General features: G+C 48.8%; 3 protein-coding genes across 3 annotated transcripts; all 3 read right to left on the reverse strand.

Moving 5' to 3' along the window:
• Positions 1-382: 382 nt before the first annotated feature.
• On the reverse strand, positions 383-19,318 carry LOC136486788 (F-box protein SKIP16-like). Its single transcript, XM_066483801.1, has 5 exons — positions 18,989-19,318; positions 1,739-2,449; positions 1,283-1,492; positions 1,076-1,182; positions 383-929 (listed from the first exon to the last, which is right to left on the reverse strand). Exons 1-5 carry the CDS (start codon positions 19,229-19,231, stop codon positions 851-853), a joined length of 1,350 nt encoding a protein of 449 aa, XP_066339898.1. The 5' UTR covers positions 19,232-19,318; the 3' UTR covers positions 383-850.
• On the reverse strand, positions 13,505-17,105 carry LOC136487217 (uncharacterized). Its single transcript, XM_066484337.1, has 3 exons — positions 15,535-17,105; positions 14,570-14,684; positions 13,505-14,515 (listed from the first exon to the last, which is right to left on the reverse strand). Exons 1-3 carry the CDS (start codon positions 17,103-17,105, stop codon positions 13,505-13,507), a joined length of 2,697 nt encoding a protein of 898 aa, XP_066340434.1.
• Positions 19,319-20,545: 1,227 nt separating the features above from the next.
• LOC136488925 (uncharacterized) lies at positions 20,546-23,550 on the reverse strand. Its single transcript, XM_066485697.1, has 4 exons — positions 23,038-23,550; positions 21,443-21,739; positions 21,239-21,330; positions 20,546-21,122 (listed from the first exon to the last, which is right to left on the reverse strand). The coding sequence occupies exons 1-4, from the start codon at positions 23,527-23,529 to the stop codon at positions 20,546-20,548; spliced, it is 1,458 nt and encodes a 485-aa protein (XP_066341794.1). The 5' UTR covers positions 23,530-23,550.
• Positions 23,551-23,879: the final 329 nt, after the last annotated feature.

Raw genomic sequence — 23,879 nt, forward strand, 5'->3', positions numbered from 1 at the left:
AAATTTGGTTTCCTAGTTTTCCTGAATTGCATGAATGATCTAAATGGTCACATGATGTAATTGGTTACATGCAGTTTACTGTAATTCATAACTATGATGAGGCCAATGTCGCTTCGCAATTTTCGTCTGTGGACATGTGTTGTCACTGCTATATTTTTATGCGCTAAGCATTGGCTACATAAATTGTTTACCTGTGTTCTAATCTGCAAGCTTTTAATAGTTGGACAGTGAATTACCGGAGACTATGTTCTCTTACAGTTGCAACAACGGTTTGATTATTTGGAAGTCATGCTCCTAACATGACTGGTTTAGTAGTGCGGAAGGGTCACAAAGTGGGGGTCTAACGACTCTTCTGCAAACCTCAATGTGGTGTTTCTCTAATTTGAAAATGTTAGGTCCAAGTGGGCATGAAATTTGTAACTTAGAATGTACATAAGTTTTCACACAAAGGTACATTTATTCATTCTTTGCTTGCCCGGAAGAAACGGAAACGATTCCCTTAGAGCCAGGCTCGGCGGGGCGTGCTGCCAGGCCCCGGTGCGTGTCCTGGCAACTAATGACCACGGAGCTGCATGTAACAGGCTAGGACCGAACGGAAGCAGGCTACCAATCACGCCCTTGATGGTTACTGGGCTGGCTGTTGTTCCAGTGCTCATTGATTGCTACATCAAGTGAAAGCACATGCTGTTGTTCTGTGCTGATTGTTTGCAACGTATATCGAGTGAGAGCAAACGGTTCCATATTTTACATTACTCCAACAAGATTTGCCAAGCATCTAAACTTTGCCTTCACCAAGCAAGAACTTCAGGGAAGCAACAACCAAACATATATTTATATCTTGCTGTGACCATCAGAAGATGTATTCTGGAACCTGAAGAGGGAACGGTGCCACCATGACTTCGAACGGCTTCCCTTCAGGCCGGATCAACCTTACAAAGAAAAGTAGAACAAATGATAAACAGTGTGGCCTACGAAAAACTATAGCATCTCTAATCAGTATATTAACAGAATGAAGGTGCTAAATCCATAAACAGGATCATATTAAACATAACTTATCTAGATAATCAGAACATACTTGCCAGGCACAAATGAAAAAGAGCCCTCCACAGATCCAGGTACTTTGGGCAGTGGCGTGCAACTCTCGTAGACAAACTCATCCTCACCAGGTAACAGTACAGGATACTGCACAAGACATGTTGATTAGGCACATTAACTAAGCACCCTTCAAAGGTAACTGCAGTCAATAACAAAAAAGTAGTTATGTTTTCCAAGCCCAGCATACCTGTCCGATAACACCTCCTCCGCTCACATCAGAAACAACCCTGTCACACGATCTGATGGTCCAGTGGCGGGAGCAAAGCTGGCAGGAAGAATAGTACACACCACCTAGCATGCATGCCTCTGGAACTGACATGCGAATTGAGTAAGTGAACATAAATTTTTCCCCAGGCCCCCCAGGATGTTCTGGCACAAAGACAGCAGACGAGCGTACCTATTGATATCAAATATGTCAGACCAAAGCTCAAGAAATCATCCATGAGAATGGTCTGCAGCTGTAGCAATGACAAAATTAGCTAAATATAGAGAAAATCTGAGCAGTCCACACAGTAGTTACTTACACAATCTGGGTAGTAAAAAAACCAAATGTGATACTACTGAAATATAAGCATGAGTGCAAGAAAGTTATGACATGCAATTAAATGACTAGATAACTGTGTAGGAAGTGAAGAATTACAACCTTAATGCCATTTGTAACAACTGAACTGCATGATGGAGGTGCTTCTGGATATAAGCTGATATATCTCGATGTCATCAGCATACGGGTCTTGATCATGCCATTCTGTAAACGCCTAAGATGCTCTTCTAACCACAGAAGTAGTCCATCTTGGGCTAGATCATTCTCTGCTGGCTTTATCAATGCTTTAGGCACACAGGGAAGCATTCCTCCTATAGTTAAGTTGTATGTACCAACATAAAGTTCACCATTTGAGCAATCTAGAAGAAACGTTTTCGGACGAAACCATGAAGTCGCCACTACAATGAATTTGCGCCCATGAAAGACATCATGGAACTCCCGATAGAAGTCCTTTGTCTCTTCAACTATTTGCTCAAGCGGTGACAAATGCACATTCACCCAATGATCATAAAACGCATAGCCCCCAATCAATCCATGAGTGGAAATGCTTTTATTTGCGTCATGGTCTTCACTAAAAGGCAGTTGAGCATTGCAAAAGCGATACAACAGCTTTGTGGGCATAGGGAGCTTGAAACCAAGATCATCCTCTGCCGACTTTAATTGAGCTTCAGAAACACCTTTGCACAACGTTCTGTATGCCTCGGGAAAGTTTTCAGACAACCAAGTTTTCATTGAAGTCCAGAATTGTTTCACTCTCTTTACCATAGGTAGAGGGTACATGCCAAAAGACTCCAACCAAACCTTATATGCAACCTGAAAACAGAATGAATTTTGATATAATGAACCAACAGTTACAAGGAATTTAGAATTGTACACCATATGATTTCCCTTCACTTGTTCCTTTTGAAATTACTATGATATACAGCAAATATATGGGGTGAAACAAAACCAAGCATTTGCAACGGACTACAAATAATTGCTGCCCTAAAAAACAGTCTGGATGCTCCTAAAAGATCATGCATGAAATATTCGCAAGTGACTACTGCAGTACTGCTTGTCCAACATGCTTAGTTGCTCATTTGGGTAGCTGAATTGCCTTTTGATGCTTGGCTCAACTATCTTGCTTCTGAGAATTTCACATATATGGGAAGACACATCAAACAACACTGAGAAAGAGGAACATGTTTGGTTCAGCCTTTTTGGACACAGCGCTAATGGGTTCCGTTGCTATACATGTTTGGTTGGTCCAGCCTGTAACTGATCACAGTGCTATCAGATACAGGCCCATACAATCCGGTTGCCTCTCCTCTGCACGTGTTATCCGATCCCGTCACCCGACCCTTCTTCCTCGTGAACTCGCGATTCCGCTCACCCACCGCTAAAGAGCACCGCCGCCAAGGAGCATCATTGCACGCTAGCCCCGCCGCAAGAAGAGCCTCACCGCTGAGGACCACCCTCGACGACCAACGCCTTCCTCCCAACAAACTCGTATTGGCCCATGCCCACCGCTAAGGAGCGCTCAGGTGCCTCATCGGCCATGGTGAATTCAGGAAGCAGATCCTCCACTGCCACCTTGTTGGCTTGTTCAGGTTCTGGTTCGGCCGCCACGGCTTCGATCGCCATGGCCGGCCGGCGCTGGCGATGCCGATGCGACGGAGGAAGAGAAAGAAGATCGATGGGTGAACAGGGAACATACGAGCGACAGGAGTCGTCGCGTCAGATGTTAAGCGTTAACGGAGCTAACCAAACAAAATATGTTTTCAGTTAAACTGTAAACGATAGCAGCATGATTCATTTACATTCACATTACTGTTCCCTAAAATGAACCAAACAGCACCTAGGTTCAAGTGCTTAAGAAGATGCAACTGAAACATGCATTTACCCAGCATCGCACATAACAACATATAAGTCCATGCATGAACAGCAAGAACAGAATAAGATCCGATCTGTCAAGAAATGTGCAGAATGGTCAGCCAATCGAATACTATAACTTCATCAAAATAATGCAGAAGACTCTGATACATAATGATTTAGGCTTTAGATTCCCTAGTGATATTACTATTATCAATGGCCTTTTTGCATTTACTACAAGGTTTTTACTTTTTATTGGTGGCTGTGTTTCTAGCCTCCCCCAACTTGCTTGGAACTAAGGGCCTACTTGGTTCCTAGGTGACTAGCCTTGCCTTGCCTCGCCTCCCTGGCGCGAGCAACAAGGAGCTTGCCTGCTCGCGGAGCTTACCCACCCAGGAGAGCCAATTTGGCTTTCTCACAAAGGCAAGGCAAACCTTGCCCGCACAGGTCCTGAGGTGCTCTAGCTAGTCATCCAAACTAACCTTCCTGTACTACTTGCTAGGTTCCAATTGCAGGTATCCCGTCCTTCAAGTTGCAAGTATGTACTCTCATCTTCCACATCTATTAGCAGGTTGCCAGGTTCCCCTTTATTATCCTCTCCAATTCCAATGCCTCCAATTCTTCACTCTCTCTGATTCCACTCAATCTCTTAATCCCTGGTGCTGATATGTGCTCTAGCAGCCCTGTTCGAGGTAATCTCAGGTTCTCTTTTACCTTTGCAGTATTCTGTGGATTTGATACTAAGATTTGTTTTTTCCTGCAGCCAATTTATGATCGTCTCCTAATCCTTGGTCCTGATCTGTGCTCTCGCAGCCCTGTTCAAGGTAATGTCAAGTTCTATTTTACCTTTCCAGTATTCTGTGGATTTCATGCTAAGATTTGTTTCTTACTGCAACCAATTTATGATCGGAGAGATTAGTGCAGTTCCTTGCAAGTTTGACACTCTTTTATCGATGGATTACTGCATGTTTGTACTGTCTTGTTCCACTTAGGAGGGCAAACAACATACTCTTGAGTAGTAAAAATGTTCAGAGTTCTAAGAGAATAGAAAATAATGTTTTTAATTGCTTCAGCATCAGCTACTAGTACTCTGGTACTTTTGGCTTGACAGTTTCTTATTCATTTAGATGGACAATGCTTCAGAGTTCAAAAGAAAATTGACTTTTATGACTACATTTATGGTGGCACATTGGGCAGTAATCAGTTATATGAATAACAGAAGTAGTCCTGTAAGGTCTATTTTGGAGAGGAATAGAGGATAAAATACCTAGAGAAAATATATTATGGCCAGAATTCAGACTGTGTTAATCTTCTTAGAATGAATAAAGATGTATTCTTCAATATATGCACCAAGTTTCGTTCCATGAATGCACTCCGGGACACTTGGCATTGCTCGGTTGAGGAATAAGTTGCTATGTGTCTTCAAACTGTAGGCCACAAGAAACATAATTGGGACATAAAGTTTCATTTTACAAGGTCGGCTGAAACTGTGAGTGGATATTTCAATGAAGTTTTATATGCAATTGGACAACTTGGACCTGAGATGCTTAAACATAGACAATGGATGTACTTTCTATAAACAGAAACAGCCGAAGGTTTTGTTAGTCGCTGAATTCTTACTCTTGGTAGTAGCAGAATTCTTACTCTCATCAAGAGAGGATGACACTAGGAGTTGAGGCAATTTTCTGGTTTATTTCTCACACAAATGACATACAAGACTTAGGGGGAGAATGATGAATAAGTCTCTGTGTAGGTCTTTGTGGGGCTGTAGCAGCATGGTGGTCTTGCTGCCTATCTAGGACAGCATCCTTGACTAGAGGACAGTATCTTAGCATCTAGGACAGCATCGGCTACGCGGAGGGCTCGAAGGCCTACCGCATCCTCGACCCGAAGACACAGCGTGCGCACGGCACGCGACGTTGTGTTCAACGAAGGGCGAGAATGGGCGTGGGACAAGGCGGTGGACGACGGCTCGGCTCTGACATACGACGACTCCACTATCGAGTACGTCCACTTCGAGGGAGCTGGGGGAGTAGGCAGCTCTTCTTCGACGAGCGCGTCTACCCCAGTCCCCGAGCCTCCACCGACCCCGGCGCCTGCTACTCCGACAGCACCACACTCTCCAGCTAGGACCTCGATTGCGATGAGTTCTTCGCCGGCTCCACCACATCCGGCACCGCCACGCACTCCAGCACCGACAGGCACCACTCCGGGCACGTCTACTCCAACACCAGCTCGTGTCGAGCACAGCCCGGTTGAGCTCGCTACTCCGCTCTCTCACGACGAGGAGCGCATCGACACGTACCACGACGGCGAGCGTTGCGGTACCGTACGATGGAGAACCTTCTCGGCGACCAGCCGGTGCCGGGACTGGTGACTCACGACCTGGAGGAGCAGTTGCACCTTGCGTGTGACGACGGCAAGCCTCGGTCGTTTGCAGAGGCCGAGAGACACGCGGCATGGCGCGCCGCGATGCAATTGGAGATGGATGCGGTTGAGAAGAACCGCACCTAGGACCTTGCTAACCTTCCTCGAGGTCACCGCGCGATCACCCTTAAGTGGGTGTACAAGCTGAAGAGGGATGAAGCCGGCGCCATCGTCAAGCACAAGGCTCGCTTGGTGGCACAAGGTTTCGTGCAGCAGGAGCGGGTCGACTTCGACAACGCCTTAGCTCCCGTGGCACGGATGGAGTCCGTGCGACTCCTCCTTGCGCTAGCTGCCCAGGAGGGCTGGCGTGTTCATCACATGGATATCAAGTCGGCGTTCCTTAACAGCGACTTGAAGGAGGAGGTCTACGTGCACCAGCCGCCGGGATTTGCGATCCCCGGCAAGGAGGGCAAGGTGCTCCGCCTGCGCAAGGCCCTCTATGGCTTGCGGCAGGCACCGAGGGCATGGAATGCCAAGTTGGATTCCACGCTAAAGGGGATGGGCTTCGAGCAAAGCCCGCACGAGGCGGCCATCTACCGACGGGGCAGTGGAGGAAATGCTCTGCTGGTGGGTGTCTACGTCTACGACTTGGTGATCACCGGCACCAAGGATGCGGAGGTGGCGGCATTCAAGGAAGAGATGAAGGCCACCTTCAAGATGAGTGACCTGAGGCCTCTCTCCTACCTAGGAATCGAGGTGCACCAGGATGACTCCGAGATCACGCTTCGATAGACCGCCTACGCCAAGCGCGTCGTTGAGCTAGCTGGGCTCACCGACTGCAACCCAGCCCTCACTCCGATGGAGGAGAGGCTGAAGCTGAGCCGCGACAGCACGACGGAGGAGGTGGACGCTACGCAGTACCGGCATCTTGTGGGGAGCCTTCGCTACCTCGCCCACACACGGCCGGACTTGGCATTCTCCGTCGGCTACGTTAGTCGGTTCATGCAGCGACCGACGACGGAGCACTAGCAGGCTGTGAAGAGGATCATCCGCTACGTTGCGGGGACTCTCGACCACGGCCTCTACTACCCTAGGTGCCCAAGGGCGCACACTTCGTCGGGTACAGCGACAGCGACCACGCCGGCGACATCGACACCAGCAAGAGCACGAGCGGGATCCTCTTCCTTCTCGGCAAGTGCCTCGTTAGCTGGCAGTCGGTCAAGCAGCAGGTGGTGGCCCTGTCCAGCTGCGAGGCCGAGTACATAGCGGCCTCCACCGCTTCCACTCAGGCGCTCTGGCTCGCTCGACTGTTTGGTGATCTCCTCGGCAGAGACACTAGAGCGGTGGAGCTCAGGATAGACAGCAAGTCCGCTCTGGCCCTGGCAAAGAACCCCGTTTTCCATGAACGGAGTAAGCACATCCGGGTGAGGTACCACTTCATCCGAGGCTGTTTGGAGGTGAAGGGTCGAGATGGCGACTAGAGGGGGGGTGAATAGTCTTTTCTAAAATTAATCGCGTCGGCTAACCGATACAAATGCGGAATTAAAACTATCGGTCTAGCCAAGACTATACCCCACTATATATATTCACTAGCACCTTGCAAAGATAACAATTATGCAACAAAGGTGCCGGGCTAGTTAGAGCTCTCCTAAACAATTCTAGGAGCAAGGTTACACAAACCTATGCCACTAGTACTTTAAGCAACAAGGAAGCTCCTACACATGCTAGTAAGCAAAAGCACAAAGCTAACGATGCTCAATAACAAGGCAACCAATGCCTAATTAGAGAGCTCAAATACTTAGCTACACAAACTAAGCAATGTGACTAACAAGGTTACTAAAACCAAATTAGCCACGCAAGGGAGCTACTTCTATGCTACACAAGCAAGAAGGTAATTAGCAAGCTACACAAGCTATCTAATTACAAGAGCAACTACACAAGCTTAATATGTATAAAAGTAATTGCAAGCTTGTGTAACGGGGATGCAAACCAACGGGAAGAATAAGGTTGACACGATGATTTTTCTCCCGAGGTTCACGTGTTTGCCAACACGCTAGTCCCGGTTGTGTCGACCGCTCACTTGGTGGTTCGGCGGCTAATTAGCATCACCCGCTAAGCCCGCACGTCGGGCGCCGCAAGAACCTACCCCTTGAGTGAGGGTAGCTCAATGACACGCTTTACTAGAGTTGCTCTTCGCGGCTCCCGCGGGGCGAGCACAATGCCCCTCACAAGCACTTCTCCGGAGCGTCGCACAAGCTTCTTGCGCGCTTCGACGGAGACCACCACCAAGCCGTCTAGGAGGTGGCAACCTCCAAGAGTAACAAGCACCACCGGCTTGCAACTCGATCACCTAGTGCCACTCGATGCAACCTCACGATGCAATCGCACTAGAATCGCTCACTCACACAATCGAATGATCACTATCAAGTATGTGTGTGATGGAGGGCTCCCAAACACTCACAAGCATGGACACTAAGTCCCTTGAGGTGCTCCACACCAGCCATGGCCGAAGGCCACTTCTATTTATAGCCCCAAGGGCTAAACTAGCCGTTACCCCTTCACTGGGCAACGGTCGGGACGACCGGACGCTCCGGTCGTGTTGACCGGACGCTAGACCTCAGCGTCCGGTCGCCCACAGACGACCACGTGTCCCGGTTCCAACGGTCACTTGACCTGACCGGACGCTCCAGCTTCAACTGACCGGACGCTGAACCCCCAGCGTCCGGTCGTTTCCAGTAAGCTCCCGAGCATGACCGGACGTGTCCGGTCGAACGCGATCGGACGCAGCCAGCGTCCGGTCACTCTCCAGCTACTGCTACACTCCACGTCAGCGCGACCAGACGCAGCCTGCCAGCGTCCGGTGCATGCAGATCCAGCGTCCGGTCAGTTGACCGACGCCAGCATCTTCTCCATTCTCTTCACCCTTGCTCAAGTGTGCTAACCACAAGAATTTGCATCCGGCACAATAGAAAATAGACATCTCAACCCTACAAACACCACCGCCTTTGTAAATATGCCAACACCACCAAGTGTACACCACCATGTGTAAGTGTGTTAGCATTTTCACAATCATTTCCCAAAGGATGTTAGCCACTCAACTTGCCACGCCACTCGATCCTAGCGACAATGCAAAGTTAGATCACTCGAGTGGCACTAGATGACCGATATGCAAACAAGTTTGCCCCTCTTGATAGTACGGCCATCTATCCTAAACCCGGTCATAAACTTCTCTACACACCTATGACCGGTGAAATGAAATGCCCTAGGTTATACCTTTGCCTTGCGCATTCCATTCCATCTCCTTCAATGTCGATGCAACACATGCACCAACACGATCAACAATGATATGATCCACTTCATATCATCACATGATCATATTGGTTCATCGATCTTGACTCTACTTGCTCTTCACCGTTGCCATCGTCCATCGGCGCCAAGTCTTGCTCAAGCTTCACCGCCACGCGGTCCATCACTCCAAAGCCTTCAACTTGCCCTTCACGCTTGCAACCGGTCCATCAAGCCAAGTCTTGTCTTGATCTTCTCCACCTTGATCACATGACTCAATGTCATGTCTCATGTGCATTTAAGCTCCTTCATCATCACATGTGTGAGCTTTGCAACATCTCCAAGCCATTTTCACCTTCATGGCATATGTTGCTCACACACATGTACCTGTGGACTAATCACCTGTGTATCTCACATAAACACAATTAGTCCACCTAGGTTGTCACTCAATTACCAAAACCAACAAGGACCTTTCAGGAGGAAGGGAGCATCAAGGCAAGCTACATCAACACCAAGGACCAGCTTGCGGACCTGCTTACCAAGCCTCTTGGGAGGATTAAGTTCCTTGAGCTCTGCTCCAGAATCGGGATGGTTCAACTTTCCCACAAGACGACGCACAAGACTTAGGGGAAGAATGATGGATAAGTCTCTGTGTAGGTCTTTGTGGGGCTGCAGCAGCATGGTGGTCATGCTGCCTATCTAGGACAGCATCCTTGACTGGAGGACAGCATCTTAGCATCTAGGACTAGCATCTAGGACAGCATCTTAGACTAGCATCTTGACATATGCTTGGCTAGTTAGCAGCTTATAAATATGTATCCCCAACCCCTCAGGTTGGTATGGCATTTGTGTGAGAAATAAACCAGAAAATTGCCCCAACTCCTAGTGTCATCCTCTCTCAATGAGAGTAAGAATTCTGCTACTCCAAGAGTAAGAATGCAGCGAAGGTTTTTCCCATATTTTGAGGTATGCTTCACCCATTCAGAAGCTAATATGCTAACTGATATTAGTAAACAAATTTACAAGTCTCATTTATTTTTTCTAGGATTGTATTGGTGAGGAACCCATATACCCTGCAAAGTTCCTGCAAGAATGGAAGATCGTTGTTGTGGCCGAAAGCCCTTCGCAACGCAAAATGTGCTAGTAGCTATTGATTTTGATTTGATGTTCACTTATGTGTTCTGATCATGATTCTACTGTCTTGATACACTCTCTTGACCATCCAAATGGCCTCCGTGTTTTAGAAGGTTTGCATAAAATGTTGCATACTTCACAATTGAATTTTGCAAAATGGGAGAGCTGATCTGTTTGTGTACTCTGAGGAATTATGGAGGCAGCTATCATCACCCAAAACGTTTCCATCAAGACACTATTGCAGAACAAAGGCAGATGACTCAGCTTAGGGATGTTAATGCAAATAGAATGTTTGAATATAGACACTTAATTATTAGAGAGAGTTCTTAATGTTTCTCTTGTGGGGTTGCACTATTATTCATGTTGTACCTGCTTAGAGCATCTCAAGAGTATCCAAAACACTCCCAATCCAGAATTTTTGGCAAGATTGAAAAAAACTGCTCCTGCTCGCGGATCGGTTCCCCGTGCTTCTGCTCCGTCGCGCAAAAGGATTCACGTAGCGATTTTTGCCGGAACTCCGAAACCGTCCGTGCGGAGATCATCCAGCAGTGGAGCACGTCGAACCCCTACAGACTTTTCCACTGGGTGGGGGGGGGGGGGGGGGGGGGGGGGGGTCATGCGCGTCGTCTTCAAGAGCTCGAGCTTCTGCCTCCAACCGTGAGGGGACACGCTGACACGGCGGTCCACGTTCGACGTCATCCTATGCTCATCATGCACACCGATGCTCACCTCCCCAAGAACCCTAACAGGCGACAACTAGTAGTTCTCATCATGCACACCAATGTGACTAGCCAGAACATGAGCATCGAATTCACGCTGAGCAAGATCTCGCCGGCGGCGGTGAAGGCCGGTGGGACCAAATGTTTGATATTTTAGGGATGATTTTTTGGAAACTGTTGGAGAAGCCCTTGTTTAGTGCTCCCAAATTTTTTTGGCAACTTGGAAAACTCAATGATTTTCGGAACTATTTTTTGGGTGCTCTTGGAGATGCTCTTATACTTATATTCATGTACCACGTGTAGACTATAATTGTGAGGTTATTTTGAGTTGTACCTGCTTTTAGACTAATGTGTCTCTTTTATTCACTTAACTTTGAATTATGCATTCTTTGAAAAATAAAGTTTTAAATATGAGCTCAGCCCCAGGAAGCGGAAGATCTCCTCTATTTCAAAGAGAAAATACAGGAATGCAGGAAGGCCTCGGTTGGTTCTGAGGAAGGTGAAGAGCATTGAGTTTTTTTTTTCTCAAACATGCAAGAGAACTGCATATCATTTTATTAAGAAGAAAATAGAGGGACCCTTACAAAACACCACATACCCAAAACAAGTATTGAGTTGCATGCACTGATTAGTTCAATCCAAAAGCTTAAGCTGATAGGGAGTCCCCCTCACGTCGAGGCTCCCCTAGGACGTGGAATAGGAGCGAGCAACAATTATTTTATTTAATAGCGCTAACTAGGATTCGAACTCGAAACCTCACTCTGATACCATATTGAGTTGCAGCACCGACGAGTTCAACCCAAAAGCTTAAGCTGTTGGGGAGAGGTGGGCGATTCACTTAAACTTCAACGACGAGTATTATGCTCAAAGAATTAACGAAAAACATGGCTCTAACTACACAGCAAAAACAAGTCTACAAGTACCACAACATCAAGATAGAATGGAAGGTAATATTTTTGCCTAATATGTTATATGCGGCATACTGCTAAAACATGTATTTATGCCTTGATATGGTACATGTATTGTTAACTTTCATACAGGTCGTGTCCATAGATGGATGTAGGAAATCTTACCAACAAGGCAAAATGGTGAGTGTATCACAATTAGCAAGAGTACCAAAAAAATAAAACCAAAAACCTTCAGCACAAGCAAGTTTTTAGCTATGAAACCAAACAGCTAGCTCTGTAATTTTGCCCAGCCAGGCAAAAGAACCAAACAGCCACGTTGTTGGATATAACTTTATCAGGCAAGGCTAATTTGCCTAGCAAAACAAAGGGAGGTGGAGCTAAGGATCAAAACGCGCCCTAAAAGGCTTCGTTCTTGTTGTATATACATAATGAGATTAAAGGTTGAGAAGAAGAAATAATTTCAAGTCATGACACGGAACAGAAGATGAATTGTGACATTATAGTACCCCTTACGCACAATAGCCCCTGGAATCAGATATAACATCATGAGATACAGCACAAGAATGTATACTCACATGAATTACGCAAATGAAAACCATGGAGAGAACTAAGAAGGAAGGGCGCCAAAGTAAGTGTAGAGAATCACCACACACCCTATGTGGGTGGGGAGCCTTTCATATATATAGCCAATAGGCATACATGGAGAGTACAAACATGGTAAGCTATTACCTGTACAAGGAAGCTATCCTAGGCTATATATAGAAATAGCCAATCTAGGAATCTCTCTAATTGAGCCTAATTGATCCTGATATATACATATCCTAATACCCGCCCGCAGTCGTAGCGGAAGAATCACTAACGCATAGACTGGCCCGAAAATCAGTGAAGAGCCGAACGGGTAGAGCCTTGGTCATGATGTCGGCGAACTGATGTGCGGATGGGACACGAAGCACCCAGAACTGTCCCAGAGCAACCTTTTCGCGGACGAAGTGGATGTCGATCTCGATGTGCTTTGTACGGCGGTGGTGGACAGGGTTGGCAGTCATATAGACGGCGCTCACATTGTCACAGTAGACAACCGTCGCAAGCGGGATGTGGATGTGGAGCTCCTAGAGCAACTGACGCAGCCAGCAGCACTCGGCCACAACATGTGCCACTGCACGGTACTCTGCTTCGGCACTGGAGCGAGACACCGTCGTCTGACGCTTGGAGGACCAAGACACCAGGTTGTCACCGAGGTAGACGCAGAATCCGGAGGTGGAGCGGCGCGTGTCTGGGCAGCCAGCCCAGTCAGCGTCGGAGTAGGCGGTGAGCTGATCAGCGGCACCGGTGCCCAATTGCAGACCCGCTGACAGGGAGCCCTTGACGTATCGCAAGATGCGCTTGATCAGCGCAAAGTGCGGCTCACGAGGGTCGTGCATGAAGAGACAGACCTGCTGGACAGCATACGCCAGGTCTGGTCTTGTCAACGTGAGGTACTGGAGGGCACCAGCAATGCTCCTGTACTCTGAGGGGTTGGCGACCTGGGAGCCCTCTGAGGCGGACAGCTTGGTCCGGACATCCACAGGTGTTGCAGTCGAGTGGCATTCAGACATGCCAGCACGCTAGAGGAGATCCACAGCATACTGCCGCTGTGAGAGGAACAGCCCACTGCTGTCCCGGGTCACCGAGATGCCGAGGAAGTGGTGGAGGTCGCCAAGGTCCGTCATGGCAAATTCTGAGTGAAGCCGGGAGGTGACATGCTGGAGAAGTGCCGTGGACGACGCGGTGACGATGATGTCGTCGACGTAGAGGAGGTAGACCATGTTGTCGCCGTCCTTGTAGATGAACAAGGAGGCATCGGACTTGGATGTGGTGAAGCCGATGCTGCAGATGTAGGTGGAGAACCGCTGGTTCCAAGCTCGCGGTGCCTGCTTAAGTCCATACAGGGACTTCTGCAGCAAGCATACAGAGTTAGGGGCAGCAGGGTCGACGAAGCCTTTCGGCTGCTCGCAGTAGACCGTCTCCTCAAGGTTGCCGTGAAGGAAGGCATTCTTCACGTCGAGCTGGCGTATGGGCCAATCTCGGGATGCAGCGATGCTGAGGACGGTGCGGATCGTGGCCAGCTTGACGACCGGACTGAAGGTCTCGTCGTAGTCGACGCCGGCCTCCTGTGAGAAGCCGCGGACGACCCAGCGCGCCTTGTGCCGGGCGAGGGAGCCGTCGGAGTGAAGCTTGTGCTTGAACAGCCACTTGCCAGTGACAATGTTTGCACCAGGTGGCCGAGGGACGAGGCGCCAAGTGCCGTTGTCGATCAGCGCCTTGTACTCTTCAGCCATCGCAGCGCGCCAATTGGGATCGGCGAGGGCACTGCGATAGTTCGCCGGGATGGGCGAGGCGACGGAGGCAGAGAAACCGTAGCGCTGGACGGTGCGGAGGCTGCCGGTCTGTGAACGTGTCACAGGCCGGGCCACTGGAGCTGATGGAGACGCAGCAGGTGGTGCTGGTGGGGGTGCCGGTGCGGCTGGAGGTACAACAGGGGCCACGGAAGCAGCCTCAGGGGCCACTGCCTCTGTGGTCGGCACTGCAGACTGGGCGTGGCGAGTGTAGACAACGCCGAACCGCTGGGCGCCCAGCTAGGGCCCGCCCGCAGGGGGAGCAGCAGAAGGGTGCCCACCCGCAGGGGTAACCAGGGGGGCCAGCTGGAGGATGGCCGAGTCCAGGGGCTCCGGCGACGCATCCTGGCTGGAGGTGGCATCAGCAGGCGGTGTAATGGTGCTCGCTGGTGCCGTCGCGGAAGAGTCCCTGCATCAGAAAATCAAGTGAAGACGGCATGGAAGCCGCCGATGGTGCTGCCGAGAATGGGAACATGGACTCATCAAAAATAACATGGAGAGAGATGATAATGCGACGAGTGGCCATGTCGAGGAAGCGGTAGCCCTTGTGAGAGGATGGGTAGCCTAGGAAAACACAGGGGGCGGATCGAGGGGCAAGTTTGTGTGGGGAGGTGGCTGTGAGGTTTGGATAACAGAGGCATCCAAAAACTCGAAGTGAAGAGTAGTCTGGGAGGGTGCCGTGAAGGAGTTGGTGGGGTATTTGGTTGTGAATGGAGGAGGGACGTCTATTGAGGAGGAAGGTGGCTGTGGTTAGGGCCTCAGCCCAGTACGGAGGTGGCATGGACGCATGAAGAAGCATTGTGCGGATGGTGTTATTTGTGGTACGAAGCATGCGTTCAGCCTTGCCGTTTTGTGGGGGGGTATAGGGGCATGAGAGGCGGAGTGTAATGCCAAGGCTGATGAGGAAGGTAGTAGTAGTGTGATTAACGAACTCAGTCCCATTGTCAGCTTGAAAGGATTTAGGTGTGGTGCCAAATTGTGTCTGAGTGTAGGCAATAAACTCAACAATGTGGCGGTGCACCTCAGATTTTTGTCGAAGAGGAGAAGACCAGCAGTAATGAGAAAAATCATCCAGTAAAACAAGATAGTATTTAAATCCAGAATTGCTGAGTACGGGAGATGTCCACACGTCACAATGAACTAAGTCAAACGGAGCATGGGTTACAGAGGTGGAATGACTAAAAGGGAGCCACACATGCTTGCCAAGTTGACAAGCATGGCAAAGACATGGCGAGCTCTTATTGTAGGAGATGACCAACATGCTCTGTAGAGTGGCAAGGCTGGATGGAACGGGGTGGCCGAGGCGCTGGTGCCATAGGGACGAAGTGGTGGCGAGGTTGAAGTGGTGTGCTGGCGTGGAGGGGAAGGTGTAGAGGTCGCCACCACTATTGCAGCGAAGAGTCACGCGCCCCGTCTGTTGGTCCTTGACAGAAAAACCACAAGCGTCAAATTCAATAGAGCAGTTATTGTCACGGGTGAATTGACGGACAGAAAGGAGGTTGCGCACTAAATTGGGAGCAACCAGAACATTGTTAAGATGAAAAACAGAGGTAGGGGAAGATAGGATGGATGTGCCACGGCTGGTGATGGGGATGATGGTGCCATTGCCAACCGTGATACCTGAAGGAGGAGGGGGAAGACGGGACAGAAGTATACCATCCGAGGACGACATGTGAGTTGTGGCACCGGTGTCGAGGACCCAAGGGGAGGACCCCTGGAGAGACATCTGGTTCAGAGCGGGGATGAGGCCGGCCTGATCCCAGCCGCCCTGCTGCTGAGGAGGTGGAGCGGAGGTCACAGTGCCGGAGAACTGGGCGGGGGCGAGCGCGGTGTGGGCCTGGGCTGAAGGGAAGGCGCCGAGGACCCCTGGGCCGCCCCACGCTGGTGGACGCCAAGGCTGCTGATGCACCCCGGCTGTCCAGGGAGGGTAGCAGTACCAGGGGGCCGCAGGCAGTGCAGGGGGCCTGTGCCCGCCCCCGGATTGGGAGCCGCCCCTGCCCTTCTTCTTCCAGCGACCGCCGCCACCGCCCTGACCGCCACCGCTGCTGGAACCGCCGCTGTTGCCGCCATGGCGACCGGCGATGGAACCACCGCTGGTGGTACTGGAGATGGTGCGGCAGGCTGTGCCGCACGAGGCGTGGAACACGGTCTGGGCAGCAACGGTGCCCTCGTTGGCGAGGCGGAGCTCCTTCAGCACGAGCTTCTCGCGAGCGGTGGCGAAGTTCGGCAGGGGGTGCGAATCAGCGATGTTGTCGGCGGTACCAGCGAAGCGGGGATTGAGGCCGCGCAGGAAGTTGAGGACGAGCTCCGAGTCGGTGATGGTGCGGCCGACATCGCGGAGCGCATCGGCGGTGGCCTTCATCCGCTGGGCGTAGTCGTTGATGGACGAATCGCCCTGGGTCATGGAGTGGAACTCGTGACCCAGGAAGATGGCGCGCGAAGCCTTGTTGGCCTCGAAGAGGCGCTTGATGGCGACCCAGAGCTCGCGCGCAGTCTGGTTCGGCGCCGGAGCAAGGCCGAGGACGTCCGGCCCAGCGGAGCCAAGGAGCCAGCCGCGAACGCAGGAGTCCGCGATGGCCCAAGCAGGGTCAGTGGGATTGGCCTCCGCCGTGCCATCCACGTGCGAGAGAAGACCAAATTTCCCGCAGAGGGAGAAGAATGGCTCCCACTGATTGAAGTTGGGCTTGGCCAGTTCCAGGGTCACCGGGATGTGGTTTTTGACAGAGATCGTCGCGTAGGGGGCGACGAGGATGGCCGGGGCAGCGGAGGTGCCTGTGGGGGCCAAGGTGCCAGAAGATTGGCTGGGGCTGGTGGCAGGGGAGGTCGGCATGACGACCTAGGAGGAGAGAGAGGTCTGGTCGTGGGAGGGAGGGAGGAAAGAGGACCTAGGTCTCTGATACCATGTAGAGAATCACCACACACCCTATGTGGGTGGGGAGCCTTTCATATATATAGCCAATAGGCATACATGGAGAGTACAAACATGGTAAGCTATTACCTGCACAAGGAAGCTATCCTAGGCTATATATAGAAATAGCCAATCTAGGAATCTCTCTAATTGAGCCTAATTGATCCTGATATATACATATCCTAATAGTAAGCACACAAGACCAAAAAAAAATCAGGTGAAGCACAACCTCAAAAAAGTATAAAGTATTGTCCCTCTAAAAGCCTCAAATATTTTAAGGCCCCTTGAATTCATTCCTCATGTTGTTATATAATAATCTACCACTAAATAATAACAAGTTCCTTCCTTTTGTTTTTGTTTGCTTTGCATTACTTTGCCTTGGGTTTGGTTGTTACGCCTTCACAATATTGCAATTATAGAGCCCCGAAAATGTCCCACACCAAAGTGAGGCACTAGTACTACAAATAAAATTAGGAGTCAGCCAAGTAGTAGGATTAGGAATGCTAGTGGGAAACTTCTCCTTGCTGTAATACAAATAGGGCATGTGCCATCCTAAATGTTATTGCATCTAGTAAAACTTTGGTTTAAGGACAATCAAGAACTGAGTTATGCCAATCATTTGAGTAAACAACTTTTAGTATTCAATCATTGAACCCCAATGGAATCTCGCATGAAATTAGATTCTTTTTGTTGCAATAGAAACAACTGTGCTTTTAAATACATAACTGTTCACATACACAAGCAAGAGGAAATAACCAATTTCCTTTATTTGCACAAAACAGAATATTCTTTTCTACATATAGATGCGTATTATTGTAAATAAAATAATTCTTTACAAGGCCAACAGGAGGGATAGAATAAAGTGCCTAATTTGCAAAGCTCTAGCTCCGAAATCCAGGTTGGATGAGTTTGAATACTGAAATTAAGGTGGTTTAAATTTTTGAAATTAATCTAAACTATATAAACAAAATGCTTCACCGAAATGCTCTGAACATACCTAGAGCTCCAAATTTAAGAATTCAGCTATAAATACCCAGCTCCAAGAATTCCACAAATTTCTTGGAACTGAAGCTGTGCGAAACTGGGCCATAATTGCTCTACTTTTGACATTACCTTTTTTCCTATTCTAAGGCATGTTTGGGATGCTGACTTCACCCAAAAACTGGTGTACGATACAGGCATGTTTTGTTACTTCTATGTACTGGAAAAGTTGTTTGGATGACTTATAAGCGCAATTATTTGCCCCTGCTTTGGGTCAATATGGCCCAAAATTTAAAGAAAAATCATCTATCAAGCCCACACTGTAAAAGGACCCTATTGCATTCTTGTACGCAAAATATTACAACCGGAAGCTAAATTATAGGTGTACAAAATGACAAAGTAGCCAAACAAGAGCTAAGCACTACTTCCATCTAAGGAAACACTGAAACGAGCAATTGACTAGCTCTAAAGCGTGACCACCCTCATCCACACCCGTACCTCTTTTTTTTCTCGAACTGTCAACAGATTCCTTGTTCTGAGTTTTATTTTTTTCCCATTTTCTTGGTTATAGCTCCGAAAAAATCATGGTGTATAATTCAAGAGTCAGACGTTATCATAAATCCTAAAGTCGAAGTCAGTGGCAACAATACAAGATAAAAAAAAATCGAATCATCCTATACTCCAAGCACAGCGAACAGAAGCAAATGAAGAATCAACAACCGACTCCCGGAGATGGGCCGCTCGCTCCTCTGTTGCTCCAATCGGGACAAAGGGGCAAAACAGAAGAAGAAAAAAACGAAAGACCGGGGTCTAGCATCGCGAACCTGGAAAGAGGGGAGAGGCTGGCCCTCCGGATCGACGGGCGCGTCGAGCCCCAGGTCCTCAGCGCAGAATCCGCGCCAGAGGGAGTCGTCGGCGACGGCGGTGCGGAGGCGCGTGCTGGCGCAGGCGAGCGCCGCTGCGGGGCGCGCGCCGGCCCTTGAGATGACCGTGTCGAGGACGAGGCCCTCCATGCTCTCCACCCCCGCCTCGGCCGGTGCGGGCTCTGGCGGCGGCGGGGACGCCATTGGCGTGGCGGAGCCCTCCGATGCGGCGGGAGATTCGGGGGAGTAGGGTAGGGAAGTGTTGCGGTGGCGGAATGGAGAGGAGGCAGACGGTCCGACCGTACCTAAGCACGTTGTATTGGGAGCTGCCGTGGGGCCCACCGTAGTAAAATAAGACTGTTCATAACGTGAGCGATGCTGAAATAGCTCAAGGCAGTCGAACGGTGCATTGACGATGGTTTTTATTCTCATTAAATGACTTGTCACGTAGGTAAAACGTTGACATGGCAATATAATTAATGAAGAAAAAGAGCAAACATCATAAAAATGGTTTCTTCGTGAAGAAATCAGGTCTACTCTTGACTCAATGCACCAAGAAACCATGAAATTACCATTGGGGAGAAACCACTAGTTTCTAGGAAACTCGTGTCGCACTCTCATTAGAGGAAGAAGATAGAGTTAGAAGAGAGAAAAAGAAAATAATTATTACTCATAGAAACCATGGGTTGGAAAGCAGTACTTTTTTGTGAGGTATCCTATGTTATAGAAACTACTGATTTCTTTCATTGAGACTGCCCTTATAAAATAGTTTTTTATTCATCATCGATGCTTCTACATGCCTCGATGCCTGAGTTTTCTGACTCTAGCACCGCCCCATGCAATATGTTGCATCTATGCTAAATTCTTCTCTCTTCGTTTCAACATTCTCTCTCCTTATTTCAGCATCGATATTTAATACACTGTGGGCAGTCTGGCACCAAGTCTATCCGCTTGCAATTTTCATTATAGACGGGAAAAAAAGAGAGCTTTATTTGAGATTTTTTAGGCGAAGGAGTCCTCTAGTTCAGGCGCCACGTGCATGCTATACATGTCGGTATTTGTACACTTTTATATATATATATATATATATATATATATATATATATATATATATATGGCGCCACGTGCATGCTATACATGTCGGTATTTGTACACTTTTATATATATATATATATATATATATATATATATATATGGAGAGGCTATTCAATAACCGGCTATAAAATAAGTTATTATATAGCCACCTCTATTTACTATAATTTTATATACTAATTTATAATAATATCAATACATATTTACGATAGTTGGGTTACTGTAACACATGCGGATATTTACTATAACGTTATATTAAACCACTTAGTAAGAAGTTACTATAATCTCATAAATTAATAATTATCGTAACTCAGAGTAGCTATAGAATAAGTTATTCTGCAGGAGATAGTAATTCTATTATATATATATATATATATATATATATATATATATATATATATATATATATATATATATATATATATATTATTTTCGGCGGGCAGCTGCAACGCCGCCGTTCAGCGCAACCACCGCCGACTCGACGTGGTCCAGCAGGTAACCGTAGATCTTCTTCCTGACCCGCTCGACGGCGTCCGACTCCGGCCCCAGCCCGACGGCGGCGTCCAGCCAGTCGTTCACCCTCTTGAGCTGCCCCAGCGTCCCGGCCACGTCGCCGTCGAGCAGCCGCTCCACGTGGCCAAGAAACCACGCCCGCATCTGCTCTCCTAGCGCCCTCCGCGCCGCCTCCATCCACGACTCCTCCTCCGCGCCGGCTTCTCCAGATGGCGCCGCCCGTTGTGCCGGTGGTGGCGGCGACGCCGGGGACACGGTAGGCGACGCCGCGCCGCTGGACTTGCTGCGAGACGCCGCGGAGTATAGTAGAGAGAAGTGTGCGAGGTCAGTGGTGACTGCGGCACGCAGCCAGGCCCCGGCGGCGGCGTGACCATCTCCCTTGTCGTCGCGGGGAACTGCGGCCCCGAGCGCCCCGTGGAGGGCGAGGAACTCGTCGACGGTCTGCTGCGGCGATAGCTCGGCCACGGCGGAGGTCAAGTCTGCAAAGGCACTGTAGAAACAAGTTGAGTTCAGTAAGTTTTGATCAAATTATTTCAAATGGGGATAAAATAAAGTCTAAAATTCGATCAAATCATTTCAAGCGGTGATAAGGTAGGATGCATGCACCTGAGACATCGTAGCAAAGTCTCTGCGGCAGAGGACTGATGCAGGGCCTCTACAGCAGCAGCCTCCGCGTCATCCCTGTACCTCATGACCTCCTACATGCACACACGACCATATTTTGCAACAAGCTAGAATGTTCAGCTACATATTGAGAGGCACCAATGTTGTGGGCGAAAGCAGAACCAAGAGTCCGGACAAAGTGTTTACCAGCCCCAGGTTCTGAAGATCTGATGGTAGAGACTCCCAGCAGGCGCCGATGGTCGCGACGGATGTTTTTCTGGGAGGAGGGGAGACTGTGTCCATGTTCTTCAGTGACACACTGTTGGGAGCCTTCATATTCGTCCTTGCAGCTGCAACGCCAGGGGGGCTTCTGCTTCCCTGCGTCTCTGTTTTTGGAGTCGTGCCTAGGTTTGTCTTCGTCCTAGAGGTGGAGGTGGTCATGATCTTACTGCCTCTCTTTGGCAATGGTTTCTGTTTCTCCTCTGCTGGCAATCTTCTTGGGGCCTGAGTGGATTGTTGAACAAATCAGCAGACTCAAATATCATCTCATTAAGTCATTATATTCATTTATCGTGGCAGCTGAGATTTTTGAAGTGATCGAAATGGATCTTCTAGTTCCGTACGGTTTGACAGTGACCTCAGTGAAGTTCATCACTGGTGTGGCTTAGGCCCGTCTGACTCTAACACTGTAGCATACTGTAACACGAAGCCAGTTTTCCCTCTCCGCCTTTTTCTGTGTCACTGTAGTGATCGACGGTAGCATGCGGGGAAAGCCAGGAAAACGGCTTCTCCGGCTCCGATGAACAGTGCGAGTGTCAATGAGATGGGGAGAGGAAGAGATAGAAAACCGGCTTCGTGCTACAGTAACGCTACGGTGTTGGTGTCGGATAAGCCGGAGCCGGCGAAAGCCATGCCAAACGGGGCCTTAATCCAGTCGGTGACAAAAGGCAGAGATTTGACACAGAACCATGAAATCTTATTAGGTACACCTAATGCCTTTTACGTTTCACTCAAAGGGAATAACCCAAAACAAATAAAGGGGATTGCTACACTAATAATTAGAAATCACTATTGAAATCCTTTTTTTATTACCCTGGTTGGAAAATCTGTTCAGATGTCCTTCTCATATAAAAGTTACATCCGTCAGCACTACAAATGTGGCAATGCATGCTAACGACAAACAAAATGGTTGACGTTAAAGAGCTAATAGTAGCACTACAGTAGTGTGGCCGCAAAGATGCCAATAGACGTAAAGCACTACTATATTGCATGTTGTTAACGTAATTTCTCAATGACAAAACTGAACATAGAAACCAGAACGTCTGTCATGTTCACCCTTAGAGAGAGAGAGAATGAAAATTTATGAACATAGCTTTTCGTAGAAGTTCTTTCTTGTGCAAACACTGTTAGAGCAAGATGCTAATTAGGATGTCTTGTCATGTCTACTTATGTAAGTGCTTGGCCTCATCATTATTCACTAGACTCAAAATGCCAGTGAGGTATGGATCTGTGAAATGTGTTATCAACCTAAGTTGACAGTTAACACTAGACTCAAATGGACCAACAACGTACACATGAGTTCCGAACATCACAGAACATTATATTCGTGCACAAATTGTGGGAAACAATTGCTTGCTAATGTAAATTCCACAGTAAATGTGAGCAGTCATCCAGTTATGTTCAAAACGGAAACAAAGAAACACTCATGAAAGACTTCATCATGCAAAGGATCGGAGACAAAGCTTCTCCATACATATTCAGAAACACAGGCCAATAAACACACTGGTTTCTGAACGACTCACCGAGCTACTTCTGGAGTGCGTCTTTGCCATGACCTTCGAGACCACAGGATTTCCGCTCGCTGCCGCCTCCTTGGCATCCAATTCAGCAGCTGTCCACCCCCAGCTCCTCCTCATTGCCTTGGGACCAGCCGGCTCCGGCAACCTCCCTGCAGGCGTCCTGCACCTCGTCCCTGATGAGGCAGAGCCCGGGCGCGCTCCACTTGCAGTCGCAGGCCTTGCCATTACCAATGCCTGCTGAGACTGAGAGTGGGAAACCAGACCCGAGCTCGCCTTTGTCGCCGACGACAGCGGAGGAGGAGCAAATCTCACCGTGGTCGCCCTCCTGCTTGCTTGCACAGCAACAGCTCCGCCGCCCTTCCTTGCCTCCTCGCCGATGCTCCTCAGAGAGGACGTCGACATGTTCAGCGAGGACGACGACTTGTTCAAGTCCAGTAGCTGGAATCGCCTGTGTGATGCTAAGTTTGATGATTTGGGCTTCTTGGATCTATCCATGTCAATTCACGCTGCTGCTTCATGTCATCATAAGGTATTAGGAAGGTTAAGTAGGTTGTAATTTCTAGTAGGATTTATTGGATGGATGTGGTGCTGGAGTTGGTGGTCGATCACTGAGGCAGTGCTTTGCTTGTAGTTGTAGAGCCAGCCAGTGGTTACGTAGTAATATCATTATTACTTTATTAGCAGCTGACAGGTGCGGTAATCATTCATCAAATGCGACTGGTGACTAGAGAAATTTCAATTCCCGGCAAGTTCTCCACGACGTCAACCAGCATTATACTTTTGTTGAAACGACGTAAGAGACAATACTCCAAGCACATGTTTGTTCCAGGTGGTAATCGTATCAA

This window comes from Miscanthus floridulus, chromosome 10, assembly GCF_019320115.1.
Source record: "Miscanthus floridulus cultivar M001 chromosome 10, ASM1932011v1, whole genome shotgun sequence".
Classification (NCBI taxonomy): domain Eukaryota; kingdom Viridiplantae; phylum Streptophyta; class Magnoliopsida; order Poales; family Poaceae; genus Miscanthus; species Miscanthus floridulus.

Bases quoted from the DNA above. Each gene is read 5' to 3' on its own strand.
- LOC136488925 (XM_066485697.1), bottom strand. From the start codon at position 23,529: ATGGATAGATCCAAGAAGCCCAAATCATCAAACTTAGCATCACACAGG. The intron at 21,331-21,442 runs GTAAACACTTTG...GTGTGCATGTAG, and splicing joins ATCTTCAGAACCTGGGGCTG to GAGGTCATGAGGTACAGGGA. The intron at 21,123-21,238 runs GTGCATGCATCC...TTGTTTCTACAG, and splicing joins ACTTTGCTACGATGTCTCAG to TGCCTTTGCAGACTTGACCT.
- LOC136487217 (XM_066484337.1), bottom strand. From the start codon at position 17,105: ATGCCGACCTCCCCTGCCACCAGCCCCAGCCAATCTTCTGGCACCTTG. The intron at 14,685-15,534 runs GTTGGTCATCTC...TTTCTGATGCAG, and splicing joins CTTGCCACTCTACAGAGCAT to GGACTCTTCCGCGACGGCAC. The intron at 14,516-14,569 runs GTTACCCCTGCG...GGCGGGCCCTAG, and splicing joins TCCTCCAGCTGGCCCCCCTG to CTGGGCGCCCAGCGGTTCGG.
- LOC136486788 (XM_066483801.1), bottom strand. From the start codon at position 19,231: ATGGCGTCCCCGCCGCCGCCAGAGCCCGCACCGGCCGAGGCGGGGGTG. The intron at 2,450-18,988 runs GTTCGCGATGCT...TTCTGTTTTCAG, and splicing joins AGCCTCTCCCCTCTTTCCAG to GTTGCATATAAGGTTTGGTT. The intron at 1,183-1,282 runs GTATGCTGGGCT...TGTCTTGTGCAG, and splicing joins GAGGAGGTGTTATCGGACAG to TATCCTGTACTGTTACCTGG.